This window comes from Stegodyphus dumicola, chromosome 6, assembly GCF_044657685.1.
Source record: "Stegodyphus dumicola isolate Sdum_Otavi_A_Nest chromosome 6, ASM4465768v1".
Classification (NCBI taxonomy): domain Eukaryota; kingdom Metazoa; phylum Arthropoda; class Arachnida; order Araneae; family Eresidae; genus Stegodyphus; species Stegodyphus dumicola.
The window spans coordinates 71,612,021-71,635,643 of record NC_140773.1 but is presented as its reverse complement, the minus strand read 5'-3'; the positions used below and the strand labels follow the sequence as shown (position 1 = coordinate 71,635,643).

Genomic DNA, 23,623 nt, shown 5'->3' with positions numbered 1-23,623 from the left:
AGTGTCTGACTAGTGCGCGTTCGCCTTTTGGCTACGTCTCTCTCTGAGCTATTACCACGCCCTGCCATATTTCAGGCCACTGATAGCTTAGCTTATTCGATATTTAGGGGCCAACTACATAGAATTTTGATAGCATCGGCTATATCTTTTTCAGTTAAGAATTAGTTAAGTCTCATTTCTTATTATTTTGAGTTCAAGACCAAGTGGAGGCTTTGCTGTACGCCCCGAGAAAGGAGCCGACTGTTTAATTCTTATTTTGAGAAATAAAGTGTAATTAACCCTTCTTGATTTTACGTCTCTGTTTCTGAACTAAAGCAATTATTCGCTTAGCTTTTCACGAGGTTCCTACACAATTAGCTGCTAGAAGAAGGATGGAGCCCCACATTTGGCACCCGAAGCATTTCTCACGAACCATGCTGTTAGAAAACGGAAAATTTACGTTTACCCCCTTCGACCTTTCAAGTCCCTCAGTCTCCAGCAAATCCGATGGAGGGATTTGGATTCATCATGGAAACAATGAGAGCAACCATGAAGCCTTTGCCGCAATATTCAGCGGCAAAGGCTCCGTGATGACTTTTCTGGAGCAGCTGGAATTGCATTTCACGTTATATCAGGTGAATCAGCTGCAGAAAATTACTACCGCTGAAACGAACCTAAAAGTTCAAGCTCTCGGTTAGTTCAAAGGAATTGGCAAGTTCCTGTTGGGGATCCAGGTTCGGAAACATATATGTCGGAAAACAGCGCCAGCATTCCCAGTTGTTAAAGACCGAGCGAAGTTTGAGGCAGAATGGTTTAGTAAATATCAAATCAATGTCGACGAGTTGACGGAATTCATCTTGAGGAAGATCTAGATATTTAATCTACTATATGGGAAGAGCCCCGAATAATGAACTAATTAAAGTGATTCTGCTACATCTACTCCCGTCAATCCAGGATTTTTTTTAAGTCAAAAACCCACAAACATTAGAGAATTTATTCCAATCAGCAGTACAATTTCAGAGCAGACAAACCGCTGAAAACGCGCGTGCAGGCAACTTTAACCAGTATTCAAGGTTTTCTCCTCAAAAGAAATCTCAAGAGTTCGTATCGTCAAGCGTGGAAAGTTGCAAAATCAGCTGACGTGTCAGTCTTAGGCATTTAAAAATCAAATTAAAAAGCAGCAGAACCAAGAGGCGGAAAAGAAGAATTTAAACTGATCGCGGTGGCTGACAACAGGGCTCAGCCACCTTGTGGAAAGAAACATCCCTCGGATATTAAGTTGAATATGGTAGTCTTGCAAAATTTGGCCTTACCGGAGATCCATATTTCACTAAACGATATTCCTATAACCTCCCTACTCGAAATCGGAGCTCAGTGCAGTTTCCTTTCGCAAGGGTTCTTTAAAAAACATTTTCGTCGCTATAGATTGTTTAAAACAACGGGACAAAAGGTAATTGCCGCCCAAAGATATTTCCCTGCATGGGAAAAGTGGGGCTGCACGTTCAAATAAAGAACTATGTCCAGAAAGTTAATGTTTTGGTAGTAAAGAATTTGTTGACTTCTGTTATTTTGGGGGTCGAGTTTTTACACGCAGTTAGCACAAAACTAAATTTTCAGAACTCTGCTTTACACATGTACACCATTGTAGAAGAAGAGATAGCGACGCCGGACGTGGATATCAAGCATCTCGAAGAAGACAGAAACAAAGTGGAAAGACTGGTAAGATTTTTTTAAAATTATTTGAGGAGAAACACGGTTTCTGTTAAGTGGTTCAGCACAGTATTGACAATGGTAGTGCCCCTCCAGTCCGGTCTAAGCCATACGGGTATGACCGCATGAAGGAAGACATTCTGGAACAGCATATTAAGCAAATGCTCGACAGTAAAATTATAGTGCCAAGAACCAGCCCCACGCAAGTCCGGTAGTTTTGTGTAGAAAGACAAACGGACTACCACTCTCAGATCCGAACATAGAGGTTCGCAGTTGATTACCGCAAGTTGAATAGCATAACCAAATACCTAAGGTATGCCCTCCCGATAATTGATGAAATTATGAGAAATTATTCGTTCTGCTAAGTATATCACTACACTAGACCTAACCTCAGGCTATTTTCAGATTGCAGTAAAACCCGAGGATATCGAGGAAACAGCTTTTATCACAAAGTCAGACGTATATGCTTTTGAGAATGCCGTTTGGCTTAAGCGGAGCTCCGGCTGCATTGCAAAAAGTAATGGACATTGTTTTAAGGCCAGTCTTAGGAAAAAGTACAGTAATATACCGAGATGACATTATAGTTGAATAGCATAACGAAAAAAAATGATCTGATCCTCTATTGTATCTTCTGATCCTCTTCGGATCCTCTATAGTCACTTTCCTGTACTTAAAATATTATATCATCTTGTTATTATTTTAAAGAGATCCCACCTGCCTTTCATTTCTTCACATTATATACTCTTTGCAAAGATGGTTGAAGTTGATGTGAATCTTGTGTGGATACATTATGTCTATTATTATGCTATTATATCTAATGTATACAATTAATGAATGTATTCGTAGCGACTGGCACAGATGATTATGTATACCTCAAATTGCTATGATTCTGTATCTCTTGAATTTTGAATTTAAATGCCGTTGGCACGTGGGGCACGCTGATGGAGAGGTTGAATACTTCTACTGACCAGGCACTAATTCCGTTTGGCAATTTTCGCAATTACCTTAGGTCGGAAGCCTGTATCAGTGGCGAGAAAAGCAAAACTGTAGATGAACACATTAAACATTTTGAGGAAGTTTTTACATTATTAAATGAAGCCGACCTCAAGGTAAATCTGAAGAAGTGCAAGTTTGCTGCCAAGGAACTTAGGTATCTTTGTTACAAAATCTCGAAAAAGATGTCGAGAGAGATAATTTCAAAATATTAGCGATTAAGAGTTATCCACCTCCAAACACCGCCAAGGAATTTTTTTCCTTTTTAGGCATGTGTTCCTATTGTAGAGTATTTATCAAAAACTTTGCGAAGTTATTTGAACCCTTGCAAGTTCTTAAACGCAAAGAAATTAGATTCACGTGGACTGCTGAGATGAACATTGCGTTTGAAGAATTAAAGCAGACTCTAATTAACGCACCTGTTTTTAAATTCCCGGAAGGAGACCAAAATTTAGAAATTGCAGCAGACGAATCGGATTTCGCAATTAGCGCAGTTCTTTCCCAAAATGGGCAGCTAATAGCCTTTTTAAGCAAAACTTTAAATCAAACTCAGAGGAATTACACCGCAACTGAAAGAGAAACTCTCGCTGTTTTACTAGCGGTGCAAAAATTCCGCGTTTAGCGCTCCGATAACAGTATACTCAGACCATGCGGTAGTTGGTCGCTTGTATTCGCGGAAAAATCTTTCTCCCCAGCTTATATGTTTGAGGTTAAAACTGCAAGAGTTGAATTTTATTATAAAACATACACCGGGGAAGGAAAACGTAGTTGCGGATGCCGTATCAAGAATTAAGATTGACGAAGAAGGAAATATAATTAGATGTGCAATGCTATCTTCTAAAGTAATTGAATCCGTGAAACAATAATTTCGGAATTAAAAACGGACCCTGAATGCAGGATCCTGGAAGCGTGCCAAGAACTCCACGCGCGGTAGCTGTACCGTCCCAGAAAGCCAGAAAATCCAAGAAGCGGTTTGAAGACCCTCAGCAAAGAAGTGGCCCTCAGGAGGTAAAGAGGAGACTGGAGTTCCAGAACCCTAAACCGATCAGGAAATCAGCGCGTTTCATAAACACAGGGAAGAAAGGAGGAGATTCTGATAGAAGGTACTAGCCATCCAAGGAGAAAGATGAAACTTCAAGTTCTACGATATCTACTTTTGAGCAGTTTTATCGTCTCAGAATGAAGGAGTTTAGAAACAACAACAACAACAACAAAAAAAAAAAAAAAAAAAAAGTGAAATCATTCTTTGCTTGCTTATTTTGCGTTAAAAGTTCAATTTGTGTCATGTTGTTTAAGGTTTCTAATGCTGTTTAAAGTAAGAAGTTTGAATTCGCAAGTTTATAAGAATTTAGTTTGTAATTATCTTTTAAGCAGTAAATTTTTTTGAATTCGCAAGTTGGCAAGAAATTAGTTTGTAAATGTATATTCGAGAATCCGCAAGTTGCGAGAAACTAGTTTGTGAATATCTTTCAGTCGGAAAGACTTGATAGTGAAAATTGTTAACATAAAATTAAGATTTTAGGAAAAGATTGCAAATTTTGTATAGCAACTGTAACTGATGATGTAAAATGAATTTAAAAATGTTAAATGTTAAAAGTGGAAAAAGGTATTGAACGTAAAAGTTTCTAAGTGTCAGCTGTAAAAGTACTTTAAAAGTTAAAATGGTATAAACGTAAGCTTTGGTCAAAATGCAAGTGCAAAAATCTTGTATAAATGAATGATTCGAAAGAAAATACAGAATGAATGTGTTTAAAGTTAGGCTCTCCAGCCACACTTTAAAGTTTAAATCAAGCTTTCTTTTAGCACATTAGGTGCAGTTTCGTATTAAGGGATTTTTCGTATTTATTTAGAGAAATCTCGAGAAAACAGAAATTATCAGAACTTTCTCGCGCCCTATTAAGAAGCTTTAAAAAGCCGGAGAGAAGCATCTCAGTGCAGTTGTTGTTTAAATAGCTGCTGTAATTTTGAGATCGGATAAGCTTTCTATACTCTTGAATTGCGTTCTACTTAACGTTTTAGAAGTTTAAAATATAACTACTGTGTGATATTGTACAAATATCTTTGAGGAAAAATCCAGCGTTTTGTTATATTTCTTGTAATAAGAATAAATTTTGTTAACTTTCTATCGAACTTGTGCATTCAATCTATTACGAACCCGTACGCAAGCAACAATATGAAAATTTATAGCAATTTTTATTGGAATAAATTTGCCATATTTAATGAACATAAACAAATATTTTTAAAATAGAAATATCAAATTTACCTGGTTATTGAGCATATCAGTATCTTGCCAAGCGATGGCTAGGCTTGGATTTTTCTCTTGAACATAAGAGAAACTGATTTCCCCGGTACTTTCCCCACTCAAACTGTGTATGAAATAAGGGAAACATTAATAATGAATATCTGATTTAAATACTTTATTAATTCTAAATCTAATTTTCAGGTTAATCCTGGAAAAGAAATATTAAAGAGGTTAAATAAAAAGTTTCAGTCCTTTTCTCAAAACATTAAACACTTGCTCTGTAGACAGCCCTGCTCGAAGGAACAATACCTTGAAACTCAGGGGCAGGATATTAATGCAGCTATTGCTTGTTGTACGTACATTTCAAGAGCTTTAGAGGTGACACTATGGGTATGCCTAATATCTTTCCAGTTTTGATCAATGGCATAGTAGAAGAGAGTATCTCTGGATTTCCTATCATTTTTCTGATGCCGCGAACCGTAGAAAAATATTTTAGGCTTCCACCTAGTTTCATGTTGAAGGCGTAATATTAAGCAACAAAATATTATTCGAAAAACAAATCCAAATTTATGAATACGTTTGCAATAATTTTGTTTTCTGCTCTTTATACCAATGAGACAATAAAATGTCCTCTATACCATACAGTTAAAATATACTTTAAAAACTGCAAAAACTGCAAAAAGAATAAAGCTGTTAAATTTTCATGAAATTATTAATGGCATTCCAAAAGTTCTATTTTCGTAAGTTCTGAAGTTACATCACAAGCGTAGCACTTAATGTTATTCAGTAAATTAAATACTCGATATTGTCAGTATCATTTTCCCAAATGGTAAAACGCTACTTTTAAAAAACTTAGAATTCTTATAAACGAAATGGTATTGCGTATACACGTTTGATAGCATGCTTGCTGTACGTATAAATTTTTTAATTAGTTTATCAACAAGAACATATTGTTTAAATCGAAAAGAGTATTAATTAGATGGGTTGCATTTGGACTAAAAGTAGAAGTTTCTTCCCGATTGTTTTAGTCACGTGTACAATTCTTTTTCTGTTCACAATTACAGGCAGGGCAATTGCAATTTTTTACAGAGTCTAATGCAAAAAGCACGCTACACCAGTGATTCTCAACCTGTGGGGCGCGTCCCCCTAGGGGGGCGAGAGCACACTAATGGGGGGGCGAGCATATCCAAGAGAAAATGTTATTTAAAAAAATTGATTAACTGACTGAAAGGAAAGAACACACACACACATACAAAACAAAATACATTTCGACATATTTAATAATTAACTTATTAAATTAAAAACAAAATTAATAATTATTAGTGACTTCCTTGGGCCTGTCTTGCAGAGCAAAGTTTTTCGAAGGAGGGTTTAATATTAGAAATAGACACTCTCAGTTCTTTTTCTATATTTAGCTGAAATCTATATTTTGTCTTCAAAGAAGCTACCGCAGAAAATCCAGTTTCACAAAGGAAGGATGTTGAAAATGGTTGTAGAATGCGAAATGCCCTTGTTTTTAGTGCAGAAAGCTCATCATCCACTCCTGCCCAAAATTCAAAGAGTGATTTATTACTAAATTGTTTTTTGGTTTCGCCGCTTGCCTTGAAGTCTATGAAGGTTTCTTCCTCTTCAATTGAGAGTCCTTCGGGAGTATTTTGAAATGGATCCCTCACCCACTTGTAACTTGATATCAGTTTTTTGGTCAGCAAGAAAGTACTTTTTAAAAGTCTTTGCTAGCATTGCTAAATGAATTTCAATGGTTACAAAAACAACTTTGTTGATCTTCAGCCTTGTAAGTTTTAATACAATCATTCAAATTTGCAAATATTGTTAAGTTTTCTTGCTTTAAATTTCTGTTCCACAATTCCAATTTCCTACAAAAAGCATTAACTTTATCACTCGTATCCAATATATGTGTATTTGCTCCTTGCAGTTCAAGATTCAAGTTATTTAATTTCTCGAATATGTCGACCATGTAGCTCAATTTCATCACAAATAAACTATCGCGAAAATTCTCAGCTTCCGGTCTGTTTTCCTCTTCTGGGAAAAAGGCGATTTCTTCTCTTAATTCATAAACACGTTGCAAAAATTTCCCTCGTGATAACCATCTTGCCTCGCAATAAAATAGTAACGCTGAATGTACTGCACCCATGTCTTTACAAAGTGCGGGAAAGATTCTTGATTTCAGAGGTCTCATTTTTATATAATTTACTATGGCTACAACCGTAGTTAACACAATATTCAAACCAGGACTCATTTCTGTGGAAGCCAAAGCTTCTCTGTGGATCATGCAATGTGTCCAGACGCACTGTGGTGATTTTGGTTTCACAAGTGCTTGAATACTTTGGAATCTTCCGGACATAGAACCAGCACCATCGGGGCATATTCCGACGCAATTTTTTCATTCTATGTTTGCCTCGTTCATAAAATCATTTAAGATATGCGAGTGCTGTTGCTTTGAGTTCTATTGGTTTGCAGAAAAGTAATTTTTCTACTACTGACAAATCATCACAAAATCTAACATAGGCAATGAAATGAGCATCTTTATTACTATCTGTTGCCTCATCGAGTTGTATTGAAAACAATTTGTCACGTAACTTCGACAAAAGCTGACACTCTGCATCTTCAGCTATATCAGCAATTCGACGGGCAACAGTATCATTTGAAAGAGGTATAGGCTGCAATTGTTTTGCAAAATTATCTCCAAACATAATTTCTACAATCTCAATTGCGGCTGGCAAAATAAGCTCTTCACCAATGGTGTGAGGCTTTTTACATCTGGATATTTTATATGAAACTTTGTAAGAGGCAATTAAAGCTTTTTCATTCACAGACAAAGTTTTTTTTAAACAATGATTTTAGCTTTTCATATGATTTTAATTTTAATTCAAAGAATTCTCTGGGTTTGTTTACGTACTCACTATGAAGCGTTTCCAAATGTCGTTTAAGTTTATTAGGTTTCATGCTGTCTGCTGCCAATATTTTTGAGCAAATGATACACAGGGGCCTTTCTTCTTCATTTACTTCAGTACTAGTGAACCCAAAATTTAAGTATTCTTGAGAACATTTTCTTGATTTTATTTTCGGAACCACGCTCGTCTATGTACTTGTTGATACTTGTCTATCGTCTAATGCTCGCTTACGCCCGCTTAAAAATTTATCCATGATTCTGCATAAGTCTGCTGCCGTGAATATTTAATACGGTGAATTGCAATTACACGAAAATATATATAACATACACATTCAGAATAGATTCAATAGCGATAGAAGGATCGACTCGAATGAGATTGTCTGGAATTGAAATTGGCATCATAGAACTTTCTCCTTCTCCCCATGAGAAAACATTTGTTCACATCTGCGCACGCTCCTAACTTAACTTTTAAGCTGACCAGACAAATCGAAACTTCTCGCGAAACCGTAAGAATGCCCGACATGGTTTGACGCAAGAGCAATAAAAAGGCATAGGATTCTTGTTTTTTCAATGCTGAGGATCGGTGTTGCAAAATGTCAATAAATTTCCGTATTCTTGGTAATTTGTAAAGTTTAAAATTAAGGTTGTAGTGTAGGTTTATCGCCAAAATACTCAAACATTATTATTGTATACATTTTATTGTATGCGGTGGGGAGAGGGGGCGCTATGAAAATTATGATTGAAAATTAGGCCGTGAATACTAAAAGGTTGAGAAACACTGCGCTACACGTTAAAATTTATAGTTTTTCCAGAGAGGAGATCAAGATTAACATCTCTTCGATCTGTTTAAATTTTCAATAAAACCTTTGCCTCGTGAATATGATATTTTGTTGACTTTTTTTCAAACTTCGCTATGTTTAAGAATGTTTCAGAACTTTCACTTTTCATTACTTATGAGAAACCTATCCAAGAATCCTTATGTTGACATCTGGATAAATCAAACAAAACATCTGGATAAATCAAACAAAACATCTTTGAAAAACAAATAGCAATGCGTTAAAACATCTATACCTCAGGGTAAAAGCACAATGAACTCTTTTACACCCTTTGTTTGCCATTCCATAGCATGCAAGTGTGAGAAAATTCTTACTAATGGTACGTTCTTTCCATTCGGTGTTATGTTGATAAATTTCGTTGATTATAGCTTGAAGACTTTTATTACTAACACATAACGATCTTCACAGCTTGAATTGTCCCTTTAAGGAAAACTGCCACTTCGGGAAAGAAAGAACCGAAACAAAACCCCCATTTTTGACACGGATTGATAAAAAGGCATAGGATTCTTGTTTTTTCAATGCTGAGGATCGGTGTTGCAAAATGTCAATAAATTTCCGTATTCTTGGTAATTTGTAAAGTTTAAAATTAAGGTTGTAGTGTAGGTTTATCGCCAAAATACTCAAACATTATTATTGTATACATTTTATTGTATGCGGTGGGGAGAGGGGGCGCTATGAAAATTATGATTGAAAATTAGGCCGTGAATACTAAAAGGTTGAGAAACACTGCGCTACACGTTAAAATTTATAGTTTTTCCAGAGAGGAGATCAAGATTAACATCTCTTCGAAACTGCTTTCAAACGCAGTTTGTTAGTTTTATGTATTTTACTTTTATTTCTGCAGTACTTCGCGTAGTATGTGCTGTCTTAAACATTATTTTCTTGGTTAAACAGTTTATCATTTCCTAAGCAATGATCACAAAACTGAGATGAATGCAGTTATAGTTACACATATCACTTTGATAAAAGACTTTGATACAGTTAAGAAATAACATAGAACTTAATATCGATAAACTGTTTGTATAAAAGATGAAATTTCTCAGTAGCGAAAAATGTTGCCCCCAAACGACAGAACTTTTAATAATTACAAATCATATAAAAGAAAACTTTTATAAATATTTTATGTGCATACAGAGAGGAAACTCTCGAATATTTGATTTATGGTAAAAGGCCAAATAATTTCTGTTCAAATAATACTTTCAGCACTGAAATCGCAGCACTACAGAAGCGAAGACTGTAGAAATATGAAATCCATAGGATCGATAGACTGGTTAATCATACTTAAATGGCTAAAACCTGGAAACAAACATTGAGTTAATCTTGATTTATTCAGTATGAAAAATGGGCATCATGTGCGGAAATAGCCTTGGCATGTTATCAGTTATGGCATTAATCGCTGAGAAATATTTTGTCACGCTGCAAATGTTTGAGCACACAAAGAATGAGTGCTAGATTTTTCCTTCTGAAATAACCGACCATTCATTCCTAGACTTACTCGATGAGAGATAAGTCTGGAAATGTTGCAAGCCTCAGTATCGCATCAAGTATAAGAAGATAGTTTATATTACCAACAGCAAAAGCAATGTGGGCCTAGTGTTGGCTGTGGCATCGGGAGCTGGCTAAAAAAATTTAAACATGCCGATTTTGAGACTGCCATTCCTATTATTCTTATCCTCGGTCTCTTACGCACTACAGAAGCTAGCCTGAATGTTGGCAGCAAGACATGACATAGTTTGCGTAGTTTTTCCACATGTTAAGTAAGAAAAAAAAAAGTTCTGTTAGAAAATCTCCGTGAAGTATAACATGAATACCAATTTTCGATAGAAGTTTCTACACGAAGACATCCTTTCAATCAGGCAGGTGGGTCAAGTGTGCACTGCTATAACCCAAAAAATTAATTTCTTAGATTATTAAGAGTACCTTTTTGCATACCTTAAAATATTCGATAGATTTTGTTCATGTGTGTTAGTTAGCAAATACACTGCTCGACATTGAAAATGCAACACCAAGAAGGAGTTGTCAAAAAGTGATGAAATTTGGAAAAAAGACAGAGACAGCAAGCAGAAATAAGTGATCTCTATTTCAAAATGATAGTCAGAATACAGAGCGAGAACAGCGTCGGCTCAGTAGGATGTAGGACCACCGCGGAAAGCGATGCACGAAGAAACACGTCTAGTCATAGTGTCAATAAGAGTGCGGATGGTGTCTTGAGGGATGGCTCTTCATTCTCTTTCAACCAGTTGCCACAGTTCTTTTGAACGAGGCAGGGGCAGAGTCTGCGAACGGCTTCCAATCACATCCCACACATGTTCGATTGGTGACAGGTCAAGAGAGTACGGTGGCCAGGGAAGCATCTATATACCTTGCAGAGCATGTTGGCAGATGAGAGCAGTGTGTGGTCGGGCGTTATCCTGCTGAAAAATTGCATTAGGCAGCCCCTGAAGGTAGGGGATTGCCACCGGCCGCAGTACATTATCCAAGTATCGTTGGGCCGTCACAGTGCCCTGAATACGAACTAGAGGTGATCTGGAATAGTAGGCAATAGCGCTCCAAACCATTATGCCACGTTGCCGTGCAGTGGCGAGTTCCACGGTTACTGCCGGATTAGATCTGCCTCCACGTCGACGCCACACACGTATGTGGCGACTGTCACTGGATAAACAGAAGCGTGACTCATCTGAGAACACGACGTTTCGCCATTCTGTCATCCACATCGCTCCAGTCCGGCACCATTCTAAACGTTGACGTCTATGCTGTGGGGTCAATGGTCTTCTTAACGGACGCCGTGAGTGCAGGTCACATTCAACCAATAGACGGGAAATGGTTCTGGTCGACACGGGAGCCTCCAGGGTATCTTGCACATGCTGCGGAATCGCAGTATAAGTGACTTGCGGGACCGCCACAGCTTGTCGGCGGATACGTCGATCCACGCGTGCTGACGTCACTCTGGCTGCACCTGCACCCCTCCTTCTTCCCACATTTCCTTGTTCCAACCATATTCACCATAGCCGATGCACCGTGCTCGCATTCATGTGGGTATCAGCAGTGATTTCACGTAAGGACCAACCCGCCCTTCTCAGTCCGATCACCATACCCCTCGTAAAATCGTCTATCCGCTGGAAGTGCCTTCGTTGACGGCGGCCTGGCATTGTCTCCTATTACACGTATCCTCCGGGACAAAAACCAACTTTCTTCGATAATTCGTCTGGCAGTAATAACGACACGAATATCGCCCATTCTGCACGTTCCTTCCCTTATATCTTACTTCACGTGCGTCGGAGAGCTGCGCATTTCACATCATTCGCATAACTCAGTGACGTGCGTCTACTCTAAAATTTGCATAAATTTCTGACCACTCCTTCTTGATGTTTCAGTTTCATTGTGGAGCAGTGTATAACAATGATCTGAACATTCTTCTTTAGAAAGTTAATTCCTTAGATAAAAATTAAATGTATTTATAAAATTTAGAAAAACGTGAAATTAAACGTATAAGTATGTATAAGCAATGTTACTTTGTTACTTTTTAAATATTTTGAAGGCAGAGAATTTTCAGTAGGTTTAAGAGAACTTTTTTAAACTTACTCGATACCAGAATTGCGAACAACTTCAGTAATGCTCTTTCCATTGCAAAGAGTGTTATGCTTGTTTGGAGCATCAGAATTGTGTGAATGGTTAGGATCTCCGCACAGGAAGTCCACCTGTGGAATCAAGTGAGTAAATATATCATCATACGAGAAAGAATATTTTTAATGCAATCACACGCAGTTTTAGTACATAACAATAATTTTTAGCCCAGTAGGGAGTAAGATCAATGGACTTCGAGGCTCAAAACGGGATTTTGCGTTGTCCACTATAAACAGTGTATCACTTTCAAATTTTTGCCACCAAATATTACCGCTCTGTATTATTTTTTAAAAAGTTAAATAATGAAAAATCTTCATGCATGTATGTATGTTCCTCGCATTGTGAAAAAACAACGGTACTTAGAGCCATTAAATTTTAGTAGACTGGTAGATTGCGAGCTCAGCAAGAGCATAGAGAACTTTTGGGCGGTCGTTAAAACCCGAGCTCTTTCGGGTTTGCTCATGTATGCTATTGCTCATTTTCTTCATAAAAAATTTTATTATTTGCAGTTATAATCATTTGCACTTATACTTAGTAGTAAAAAAGCAAAAAGGTTTACTTATGTCACGGAAAAATTATAAATTTCTGCCTATATTACATGGGAATCTTTTTTTTTATGATGTCTCTATTAAATTATTTTAGTTTGGTAGATTCATGAAACATTATAACGGTTAAATAATTTTGTACTTTTCTTTAAGTAGCCACCACGGTTTCTCACCAAAAGTAGCAAAAATAGTCTCCAAATCTATAATGTGCAACTTATTGATTCTCAAATGTTAGTCTCCAAAATATTGCCAAAAACATGTACGGTGGTTGTTTGACAAGGAAGGACTATTAATTTATAAACACATTTATTTTATCATACTATCACTTACTATACACAATAACTATTTCGAATGGTTAGCTATTTATAGAAGTAAAACTGTAATTTTTTTCTCATTATAACTTGTATTTAAAATGCTAGTCAAGGCATATTACTTTGATGCTGTTCGTTTTAATTTGTTTATTTAGGTATACCTGTGCTGTCTCTTATTATTTTCATATTTTGATTTTCCAGAGCAAAACATTTTAACTAAAAGTAATTTCTAAGGATTTTTGTTCTTTCTGTTCTGAAATAGTAATTGAATATCGGGAAGAGCATTAATTTAACTAAATTTCCAAAATTATCACACTGGATATAATGAGTGTAGCAGCGTGCAGAAGCTCCAGTATCACAGAGGATCCGAGCAGGTAATCCGATAACCTGAACGTATAACATGAATCTTCCACAAACAGGAAAAACTGCGAAATTTCAACTTTGAAATACATTAAGACATCGGGTGCACTGAAACTAAAATCATTCACAACTCAGCCCAGAAAATGTCAGCACTGAATCGATGCAATAATACACTCCCCCTCCCCCACTTTCATTGAAATAAGGATGAAATGTTTCTTTCTTGATAGTTATCAATGTCGACGAACTCCGATTAAAGATACTTGTACAAAATGGACTGCCAACATTTTCTTACGTCTGTGTTATAGTTTCATTAGTGATAGGAGCGAAGCATGAATTATACACAGCCTTGGCGACATTTAGACAAATATTACTAAATGTTACCAAGTTTAACCGCGTTAACCTCCAAAAGTTATTAGCCTGTTTTGAAATCAAGCATTCTAATTTTAACGAAAAATAGTAGCATGCTTTTCAACGGTTATATTTATAAAATTTCTTAAATTAAAACTTATACCAAGATAACTAAATCCACAAATATCGAACTACTCAAGCAAATTTATAATAACATCTGATGCAGACGCACATATGAAAATTCACAGTAATTAAAAATACATCTGAAGAAATGTTAAACTAAATTATATATAAAAAAAAACTTTAACTCATAGAATTGTTCGTTTAGTAATCTTTAGCACCAAAATGAATCATCAGAGATAGTAGATTTGAAAATATTAAACTGGCAGACGAGTTTTCTAAATTTTGTTTTGCTTGAAACAACTGCTAGAGGGACTTAGTACATTATTCTTACTTTATCGTGAAATACGCAATTTTCAGAAATGTAACTTAAAACCAAACAACCATTTGGTGTGGTTATTTTTCTGAGATGTCCAGTATTTCCTTGTAACTGAAGAGAAACAACGATAAAAAGTTTTTATTAAATGAGCTTTCGTTTAAAAACTCATAAAATAATCGATGAATTGAAAGGAAAAAATAATTTGTCTTATAGTTCCTTGGAAATAAGATATTAATTAATTCTCTTTACAAAACTCATCTACAATTTTATATCATATATAAAGCATGGGGCGCTCTTAATCCGTTCATTACCTTATACTTTTGACAATGTAATTCGAATATTATATTTCGCTATTTAGGCTTCCGTGCTTTTATTATTTGGATATGAAATCGCAGATAGCTTTTATAAAGAGAGTTATTTGATCTCTTATTCTTATTAAGCTATACGATAAGTTATCTGTCTGCTTTTATTTCATTAATTATTTTATGAGTTTTAAAAATGCGTATTTTATTTTTTTAAGTTAATTAATTTTGCATTTTCTTCGTTTTAGCACCTTGTAGAGACATTAGGTTTTCTTTTGATGCGGAAAGAGTGAAAATTGCAATACCTTAAACTGAACCTCTCGAATATGCGCTGAGAGTGCTAACCGTTACACTACGAAGGCACACAGAAAGGACTGAGAAAATATCTTTTAACCTTGGCATAGCGTGTTAGGACCATAAGATCAATTTGTTTGGTTAGGTTGGTCTGGCGGTACCTTATAACCTTATCAATGAAATTATTCAGTTGATTTTTTTTCAACAATGAATAATAATTCTTTTACCTCGATCAAATGCTACTGTTTACAACCTTAAAATAAGATATATTACTTCTAGCTTCATATTCTAATATATTTATATTATCTGCCATAAAATATTCGTGCATTTGGATCTTAGACTATCTTGGACGAGGTATTCGCATTTCTCCCTTTCGACTTATAAAATGCGAAAAATTAAAAATGGTGTGATAGATTTCATTGCAAATTATTCTAAATACTAATGTACTCTTAAACGCTATCGTTTCTTAAATTAGTAAAGGAAATGAATGGTAAATGTAAAAAAAAGAGGAGAAAGAAATTGCATTTATTAAAGGGTAGAAGACTTCAAATGGCATACTTTGCTTCTCGCAAAAGGAAGAAAATAAATAAAATCAGTAATAAGAGGAATGTATGATGAAGCAAAGAAAAATAATGTGGCATATAGTGACATCAAAACTTCGAAATTATTTCTAGCAGATCAAGTGACGCCCGAAGAAGAACGAAGTTTTTCGTTCTGCTTGCTGCAGCATTTTTTTTTTTTTTTTTTTTTTTAAGTACAGAAGTCGTCCATTTAATAACCTTTTATCCTTTTATCTTAAAAGAGGGTGAAGATTTTTTTTTACTATCTGTGAAATTCTTAGAACTTTGTTAGAGATATAATTTAGACGTTGAAATTTTAAATCTATTGATGCGCCTAAAAAGTACAACAACTTTCGAAAATTAGTCAAAGAATAGAAACTTATATTAAAATTTGACGTAAATTTTATTTAAAACATATGTTTTCCTTCTTTATCCGATGGTGCAGGTAAAAAACTTGCAAAAATCGTTTCACAGTTAAATTAAATACAATCTAAAGCACATTTTGAAATAAATCTCTTTACCACATTATATTGTCATCCGCAAAGAGTTCGTGTACAAAATTCGAACTATATAGCCTATCGGGAAATAATTTAAAATTAATAAAAATCTTTTGAATATAGCGAAATAAAACCTTATAAAAATTTGCAGTATTTTTAATACCGACTGAAATATTAAGTATATTAAATTCGAAAGAGAAATATGTACAAAGGGCAGAAAACGCAATCGAACTTCGCTATACCGAACTTCAGACACCGAAAGTTATATATCCGATCTGATATATCGCTTATATCCGATCTGATAAAAACAAAATTGATTATCTCAGATAAACGCGAAAACATTCACTGATTGAGGAAAAAACTCATTTTGATATTCAGATCTCTCAAAAGGAGAGAAAATTAAACCTCAGTAAAAAAAATTATATTAAGATTTAATTGCAATTACTTTTGCGCGCATTTAATAAATTTGAAGTAATTTCTTTTCCAGTTTCTCCACAGTATGTGATAAATGTTTCAGTCTTTGTCTGAAGCATCTGCCTAGAAATTTGCAGAAAATCATGCTTCTTGTAAATGCCTCTGTGCTCCATCTTCTTCGGTTTTTCTGTCATACCTAAAAGTTACAGAGTTTTGGATTTTGATTATAGTACCAACTGTAGAGTTGGTACTATAATATGAACTCAATAAATTTATATAGAATATCTTGTATTTTGAAAAAGACGTAAGACTGTAAAACACTTATTCTGGAGAATTGAACTTGGACAGTATTTTTACTCAAATAAGATATGTCTGAGTTACGCGTTCTTCTAGAGTTTGGTGTCACATCTATCTCGCATAGTCTTTGTTTAGACCAAAAAGAAAAGTAGAGGGATATCATAAATATAAATAACGTCCTTTGTGGTTGCAATGTAGAATTTGAATAAGATGTGTAATTTAATACTGCAATAAATGTGTATAATTTCATGATTCGTAATTTTTTCGTTAAAATTTGGAGAAATTCGGAAAAAAATATGAAAAATGCAATAAAACTTTCAATCGAAGATATCCATGTAGTTCGTTATATCTAATTTTCATAGGCTCAGAAGTTCGCTACAACAGTATAAACATTAAGTGTATGGGAAACTGCCAAAACGCTTTTTCATTATATCCGGGGGCTCGTTATGATTCGGTTTCGTTATATATGGTGAAGGTCCACTTTAATATATAAGACACTATTTTGTATATATTTTTAGGACACCAGATAAAAATATTAATGATAGTACAAAATTAGTGTTATTTTAATGAATTACTTGAGTCAGATCCCTGTGAAAGTACATTAGCGACGAGTGAACTTTATTTCTGCTGTCTTCTCTAACACGAATTTCACATTCCGAAGAGTCTGAACTTGGTAAGCCATTCTGGTCATTCACTTCCAAAGTACAGTCTTCCTCACCCTTCCTAAACAGAAAAATAAATAAATAAATAAATAAATAAATAAATGAATAAAACTCAGTTTGTAATTCACAAATTTCATATTTTTTTAATTAGGATGTCTCTTTTCTATTAATTTCTTTTCTCTTAATGATCTATTTTATATTATTAACAAAAAATAAAGAATCTACAGGTGAGTTCCTCGATCTGTGGAAAGATGATAGCACCTAGGCTCACCAGATAATTAATACGCGTAAATGTACATACATATGAAGACCCGAATTTTGAATCTGAAAGTTGGTTTTGATTTAGTTTATGTTTTATAAAAATTTTAAGATTTTTAGATTAACAAACTCGGCGATTTAAAAGCAATGAGTTGCCGTTGCCACTGCTTTAAATGATATATTTTTATTTTATTCCAATGCCCAGTGAGGTGCGATCCGGTAAAGTATATTTAATTTATCTTTCAAATTTAATATGTCATTTCTTAATTAAGAAACTAAGCGATTTAATAATCTAAAGCTATAAAAAAGTCTTAATAGCCTTATTTACACTTTTTGATAATGCATCTGATTGAGATTTAAAAACAAATACATTTTACACGATCTGTCTAATTAATAATTTTATGAACAAGTGTAGTTTTTCCCATTTGTAATTTATAAAAAACCTCTTCTAAACACAATTTTAAGAAATTAATATCAACTACTGGTAACCACTCGAACTGGCCTTTAGGATGCGTAAGAAGACACAAATAATTTTAATCTTGGCCGATGGTTATAAGTACCTGGCGTGTAAACTGCACAATTGCTTTGTTGCATTCTAACGCAGTCTTTGTGACTCTTAAACAAACTTTATATGCGGACGAAGCAATTTTTAGAAGCATAGTATGATGCACACATCATTGTGGGCGCAATCTGCACCCAGTCTTCAACAATTTTTTGGAAGTTTACAACATCTTAAGATATATAAAATGGATAGGGGCGTAGGTAGAATTTTTAGGCCTTCAAAGTAAAACAAAATATTCAGGGTCCTTTTTTCATGATTTACATTACTAGCGTGGGCCGCTAAGAGCAAAATAACTTTTTTTTAAATAAATAATTTGTTTTTGTGTGAATACTTTTAGTCAATTTTATTTTGGGCAGATCTGTTCCTGCTAACATCAGCAGTAACATATCTGCACAAAATAAAATTGGCTCCGTCATTACATATTGTACGACTGCCTACTCAATCCTGTCAAGTGATATGCAGCCTGGCCCAGATGCATCTACAACCTTAGTTTTCTGAAGCAGTAGGAGTACAGCGGTACACTATCCCATTATACTCAGAGCTGTTGCTCATATTAAAATTTGTACATAGCTCCATGTTGATATGTATGTTTCCTATTCGATTATTTGCTTACCGTCATTGCTTGCTGTATGCTTCACCGGATCGTCTGCCAATTCATTTCCGGTGATAGCCTTGTGGACTGGAATCCAGCATAGAACAGGAATTTGCAACATTAGGGAACAAATGAAAATATACGAATGTGCTTCTGCAATATGTATTTTCTATGACCTGGATGCAAAACGCCGAATCACTAAAAAGACATTCGGCATATGTTCGATTACGTAGCAGACTGTAGCATGCAGGGAAATCCCTAAAAATTACTGATTTTTTTTTTTCAGAACAGGGTACACCTTGGCGAGATTCATACCTTTTGCCAAACTGATGCGCCTAACACAAACGCAAGTATCAAAATCGCGGCTTGTGTCTTTTCCCCTCTTTCCCTCTTTTTAATGTCAACAAATATTTAGGAGTTTTTGTGGCCTGTCTTCTGGCCTGAGCAGAAAATTTAGACGATTTTAATCAAGTTTGTTTTTTGGAGATCCGATTCATGAGATTATCCACTTAGGGGATAAATATATTTATGTAATAAATATAGAATTACGGGGGCCTTAGATTGGCAGTAATTTTATATAAAATAACATCTTTGAGTTTCACATGAAATCTGCGCCGATATGAGGTTTCCCTCCCCCTGCTTAATTTAAATAAATGAACAAATAATTGGTTAGAAATAGAATAGCACACAAACAGGACAATAGGTAGACTCTTGGAAGAAAAAGTAATTACATTATTAGCATACCGTGATCTACTTAGCTCACAAACATAAATTACTCAAGAATTACCAAAAGCGAGTATATGAAATTTCTTTCCAAATAATACAGGGTGCGCGAAAAATCTTTACCTTGTTTCAAAAATTTATTGATTTAAAACTATTATATATAGACATAGAGTTTTTTGTAAATAGTAATTACTGTAATTCAGATTTTTTTAAATGAACGGTGCTGCATAAATTTCAGTGTGTTTGGATCTGCAGTTTGGAGAAGGTCAAATCGGTATTTCAGATTAAGCCACATATTGTTCAATATTCGCCAGTGTTTGCTCAACATAACTTGACAGAGCATGAAGTATCACGAACTGGTACGATAAAGATTCGGTTCTTATTCTACTTTATAACTATTTTTACCAATTCCTTAATACTCTTAACATAAGCACCACTGATATTTAGTCTCAAGTACCACAAAATATATTTTGCTTTCTTTTTCTTTCATGGATGCCATTTGGCTACAAACTTTTCCGTGGCGCAATCAAGTGCAAGTTAAAAAAATGCCTTTTTTTCCTTATTTCCCACGGTTACTTCATGCGGAATGTTTTAAATCAGGGAAAGCGATTTTGCCCACATACTGTTTGACTTTTAACACATATTTGTAGCAGAAACAGTATGGTTTTAATAATAAAATATAAGTATGTATGCTCTTTTCCGCTATGCTTTTAACTTTGTTCTGTTCACCTTATTTTTTTTTCCAAAATTACGGTAACTGACTGGTGTGGTTTATAAAACCTTTAGCCAAAAGTTCAACAAATAATAATAATAATAATAATTCTTGTTTATAAAATATTGCATCGTCGTACTTTCATTTTCGTAAATTTATTTATTATGTTCGAAACATCGATTTATTTTTTCAACCAACTGAGTTTTAATGCACATCAGTAAGAAGCTCGAGTACAATTAAATATAGAGCAGATTAAAATAAAAACATTTGATAAATTTCTAGTTCAATTCATTAATCTACAGAATATTAGTAGAATAATATAATAATATAACAACCAGTGGCTGAGTAAATAAGGTTGCTGAAAATTCCCAGTTATACCCTAACTTCGATTTCCAGAACAGAAACTTTTCACAATAATGATGCTTGTTTTCATCAAACGTAGACTAAATCAAATCAGTTTTGCCAAAAATATCTTCCACGGGTTCCTTTTGTGAAAGCTTATATCTTTGAAGGCAAACTGAATCTCAATTTTCAGTTCATTGAAGAATTTCGAACAAAATTTACAAATTTAGAAAGCGATAATACTTATTTTAAATTGTTTACTTTATACTAAAAGATGTGCTTAAAAAGTCTCTGCAAGCTTACTTCTTTAAACATAAATCGAAACTGTATACAACCAATTATAAAATGTTTCAATAGAAGGTAGATTAGCAATGAAAAACAGATTCTGCACAGTGAGGATGTGTAGGTAACGAAATGTAACATGTTGTCACTGTCGAGCGAAATTTTAAATTAATAACATTTTTCACTGTATGACTTTAATTAAATAAATGAAAAGTTCGAAACAATTGTGTGCAAAATTCACGAATTTAGAACTTTGTTTACGATTTGCTCACATAATGACACATTGTATTGATTTAGAATACGTTTTGAATGAGAGTTTAGGATGATTTACTCTTAGAATTCCTTATTTTTAAACAGATTCATTCATCTTATAACCACTGCTGGTAAAGCAAAATACATGCATGAAATTAGCTGTTCTGTACGATAGGAACAGATATTGATTTTATATTTTTCTCAGAATTCCAGTTAGTGAGTTCGTCGACATGTAGGATCCCATGGGAGCTATCTAATTTAAAACTAAACTGCTTTTTGACCTGCCTTCGAAAACATTCTGGACTAAACCGGTAAGAATTCGTTTTAGAATGTTCTCTCTCCGTCCATTTATATGGCTAGTTTTGTCGGCAAATGGGCGATTTAGCGCCAAATATGACAACCCTGCCTTCCCTTGCCATTTTTGGGCAACCCTAAACCCACCTTGCCGAGAAGATATCTTACCGTAGCTGGCATTTCATAACACTATATTTATCGCAAAAAAGTCTTCAAATATTCTCATTTGCAATTTTCAAGAATAAACCGACAACTCAACACATCCTCAACGAATCATTATCTAGAGGCAAGTCAACGAATCTCATTGCCTCAAGGTAATGCTCATGGTGGAATATTTTCACGAGATTTCGAATATAGCATTTGAGAAAGTAATAAAGTATTATTTATACAAGTTGTAGAGTCACTAAGTTAATTTGAAGCAATAGTTGTAGCGTCTCGCCACGGCAATAAAGCGTCAAATTATAGCAATTCAATGACGAGTTAGGTTTCCTTTCGCTTTTGATAATGGCTGCTACTCGACGAGACATATATTCAAATTTTACGGTCGCGTTCTACGGAAATGGCTGCCAAACATCGGGTAGAGCAGTCGATAATCCAGGAAGTGGTGCTATTGTTATGTGATGAGATTTCCCACCTTTCTTCAAAACATCCGGAAGGTGCTTAGAATTTCAATCAGGGCTTCTAGGTAGACAGTTTATGACAGAGAAGTCAGAGGAATGCTCATCTAACCAGGCAGTAGCCAACCGGGGCCTGTGAGAAGTGCAATTATCTTACTCGGATACTACATTTCCATCTGAATGACAGGTCAACATAAATGGATGGAGATAATCGTTAAGCAAATCTACGTGCCGAATCATATTGAGGAAGGTTCGCATGACTTCATGAGCCTGACGTCATATTCTCAGCCTTCTGTCAGTGTCAAGTGGTCGTAAACGAGACTCATCACTCCATGCTACTCTTTTCCAGTCCTCTAGAATACATTGTGTGTGTTCTCTAACTCACGCAAGTCATGCAGCTCAATGACATGCATTCAGGAACGGTACTCTCGTGGGTCTACGGGTTCCGAAACATGGGAAAGTGAGTGTTGTGCAATCGGTTAGAGACTATACGACTGGCGTCCTGATCCAGATGGGTGATAATTTGAGCTAAAGATTGGCTTCGCGGGTTCTTCACAGCGTGAGCCATCTCACGCCGTTCTCGTTCAAAGCTCATTGTTCTTAGTACCTCTGATGATTTCAGAAATTGAATGGCCCATGCGTCGAGGGCCTACTATCTCTCCGCATCGAAGGTACCTAAATCAGAAGTTTTACCCTTACGGGGCAATTGAAACGACTGATTAAAAGCAACCATAGTGTTGTTAATCAGTCTATTATACAGATCCCGTAAATGTTGTCCTGTAAATGCCCCTAGCTATACAGGGTGTCCCGCAAATATTGCGACAAAATTTTGGAGGACACATCATAAGGATTAAGAATTGCGTAGGAGACCATGCCCGGAAATGGCAGGGGTAAGTGGTAGGAAGAAGATGGGAAAGGAAACAAGAGAGTGATTAATTTGAAACATTTATCTGACATGAATACAAATTATGTACGGCAGCTTGAATGTTACAACAGATGCTCGAAGTTTGCACCATCAGATGCCAAACATGCCTGACACTGACAGACCATTGACTGCCGGATATGTTCAAACACAACGGGAGTTTCATTGATTGTAGCAGCTACGTAGGCGAGTCTTACCACGAGATCCGTTTCAGACACAACAGGATCGTAAAATACGACACTTTCAGTACACTCCCCGCAAAAAGAAATCAAGGCTGAGATAAATAGCCGGTGAGCGTGGGGGCCAGGAAACCTGCTCATCACGACCTATCCTTCGATGGGGAATGATCTGTTCAAATGGCTATGAACATCCAGTGACGACCATCCACTACTCAAATGAGCAGGTGCTCCATCATGTTGGAACTACATGTTGCGACGTCGTCAAGCAAGACAGGAGAAATCTGCTCCAGAAAGATTAGATAATACGCGGCATTTAACCTGGATGGTAAAAGGTACGACCCGACTAAGCAATCACCAACCAAACCCTCCCATACATTAACTTTAAAGCGTTGTTCGGCCGCGTGGTGCCGCACATGTGGGAATATGAGTCCAGAAATGCTTATTGAATACACCATCTCTATTGACCGTGGCCTCCTCCGTGAACAACACATAAGCTGGGAAATTAACATCACGGGCACTTTCTTCTGAAAACACTGTGCGAAACGAACACGTTCAGGATGGTCA

The 23,623-nt window shown here is 35.5% G+C and overlaps 1 protein-coding gene across 2 annotated transcripts in view; it reads right to left on the bottom strand.

Annotated features, from left to right (window-relative positions):
* The window catches only part of LOC118196556 (calcium-activated chloride channel regulator 1-like), a 120,759-nt gene that overhangs the window by 64,902 nt on the left and 32,234 nt on the right, over positions 1-23,623 (bottom strand). For both annotated transcript variants that reach the window (XM_035368018.2, XM_035368019.2), the window contains exons 4-6: positions 17,238-17,385; positions 12,254-12,369; positions 4,946-5,048 (exon numbers count right to left, since the gene is read on the bottom strand). In XM_035368018.2, the coding sequence (XP_035223909.2) occupies positions 4,946-5,048; positions 12,254-12,369; positions 17,238-17,385 (367 nt within the window). The remainder of the gene's footprint in view (positions 1-4,945; positions 5,049-12,253; positions 12,370-17,237; positions 17,386-23,623) is intronic.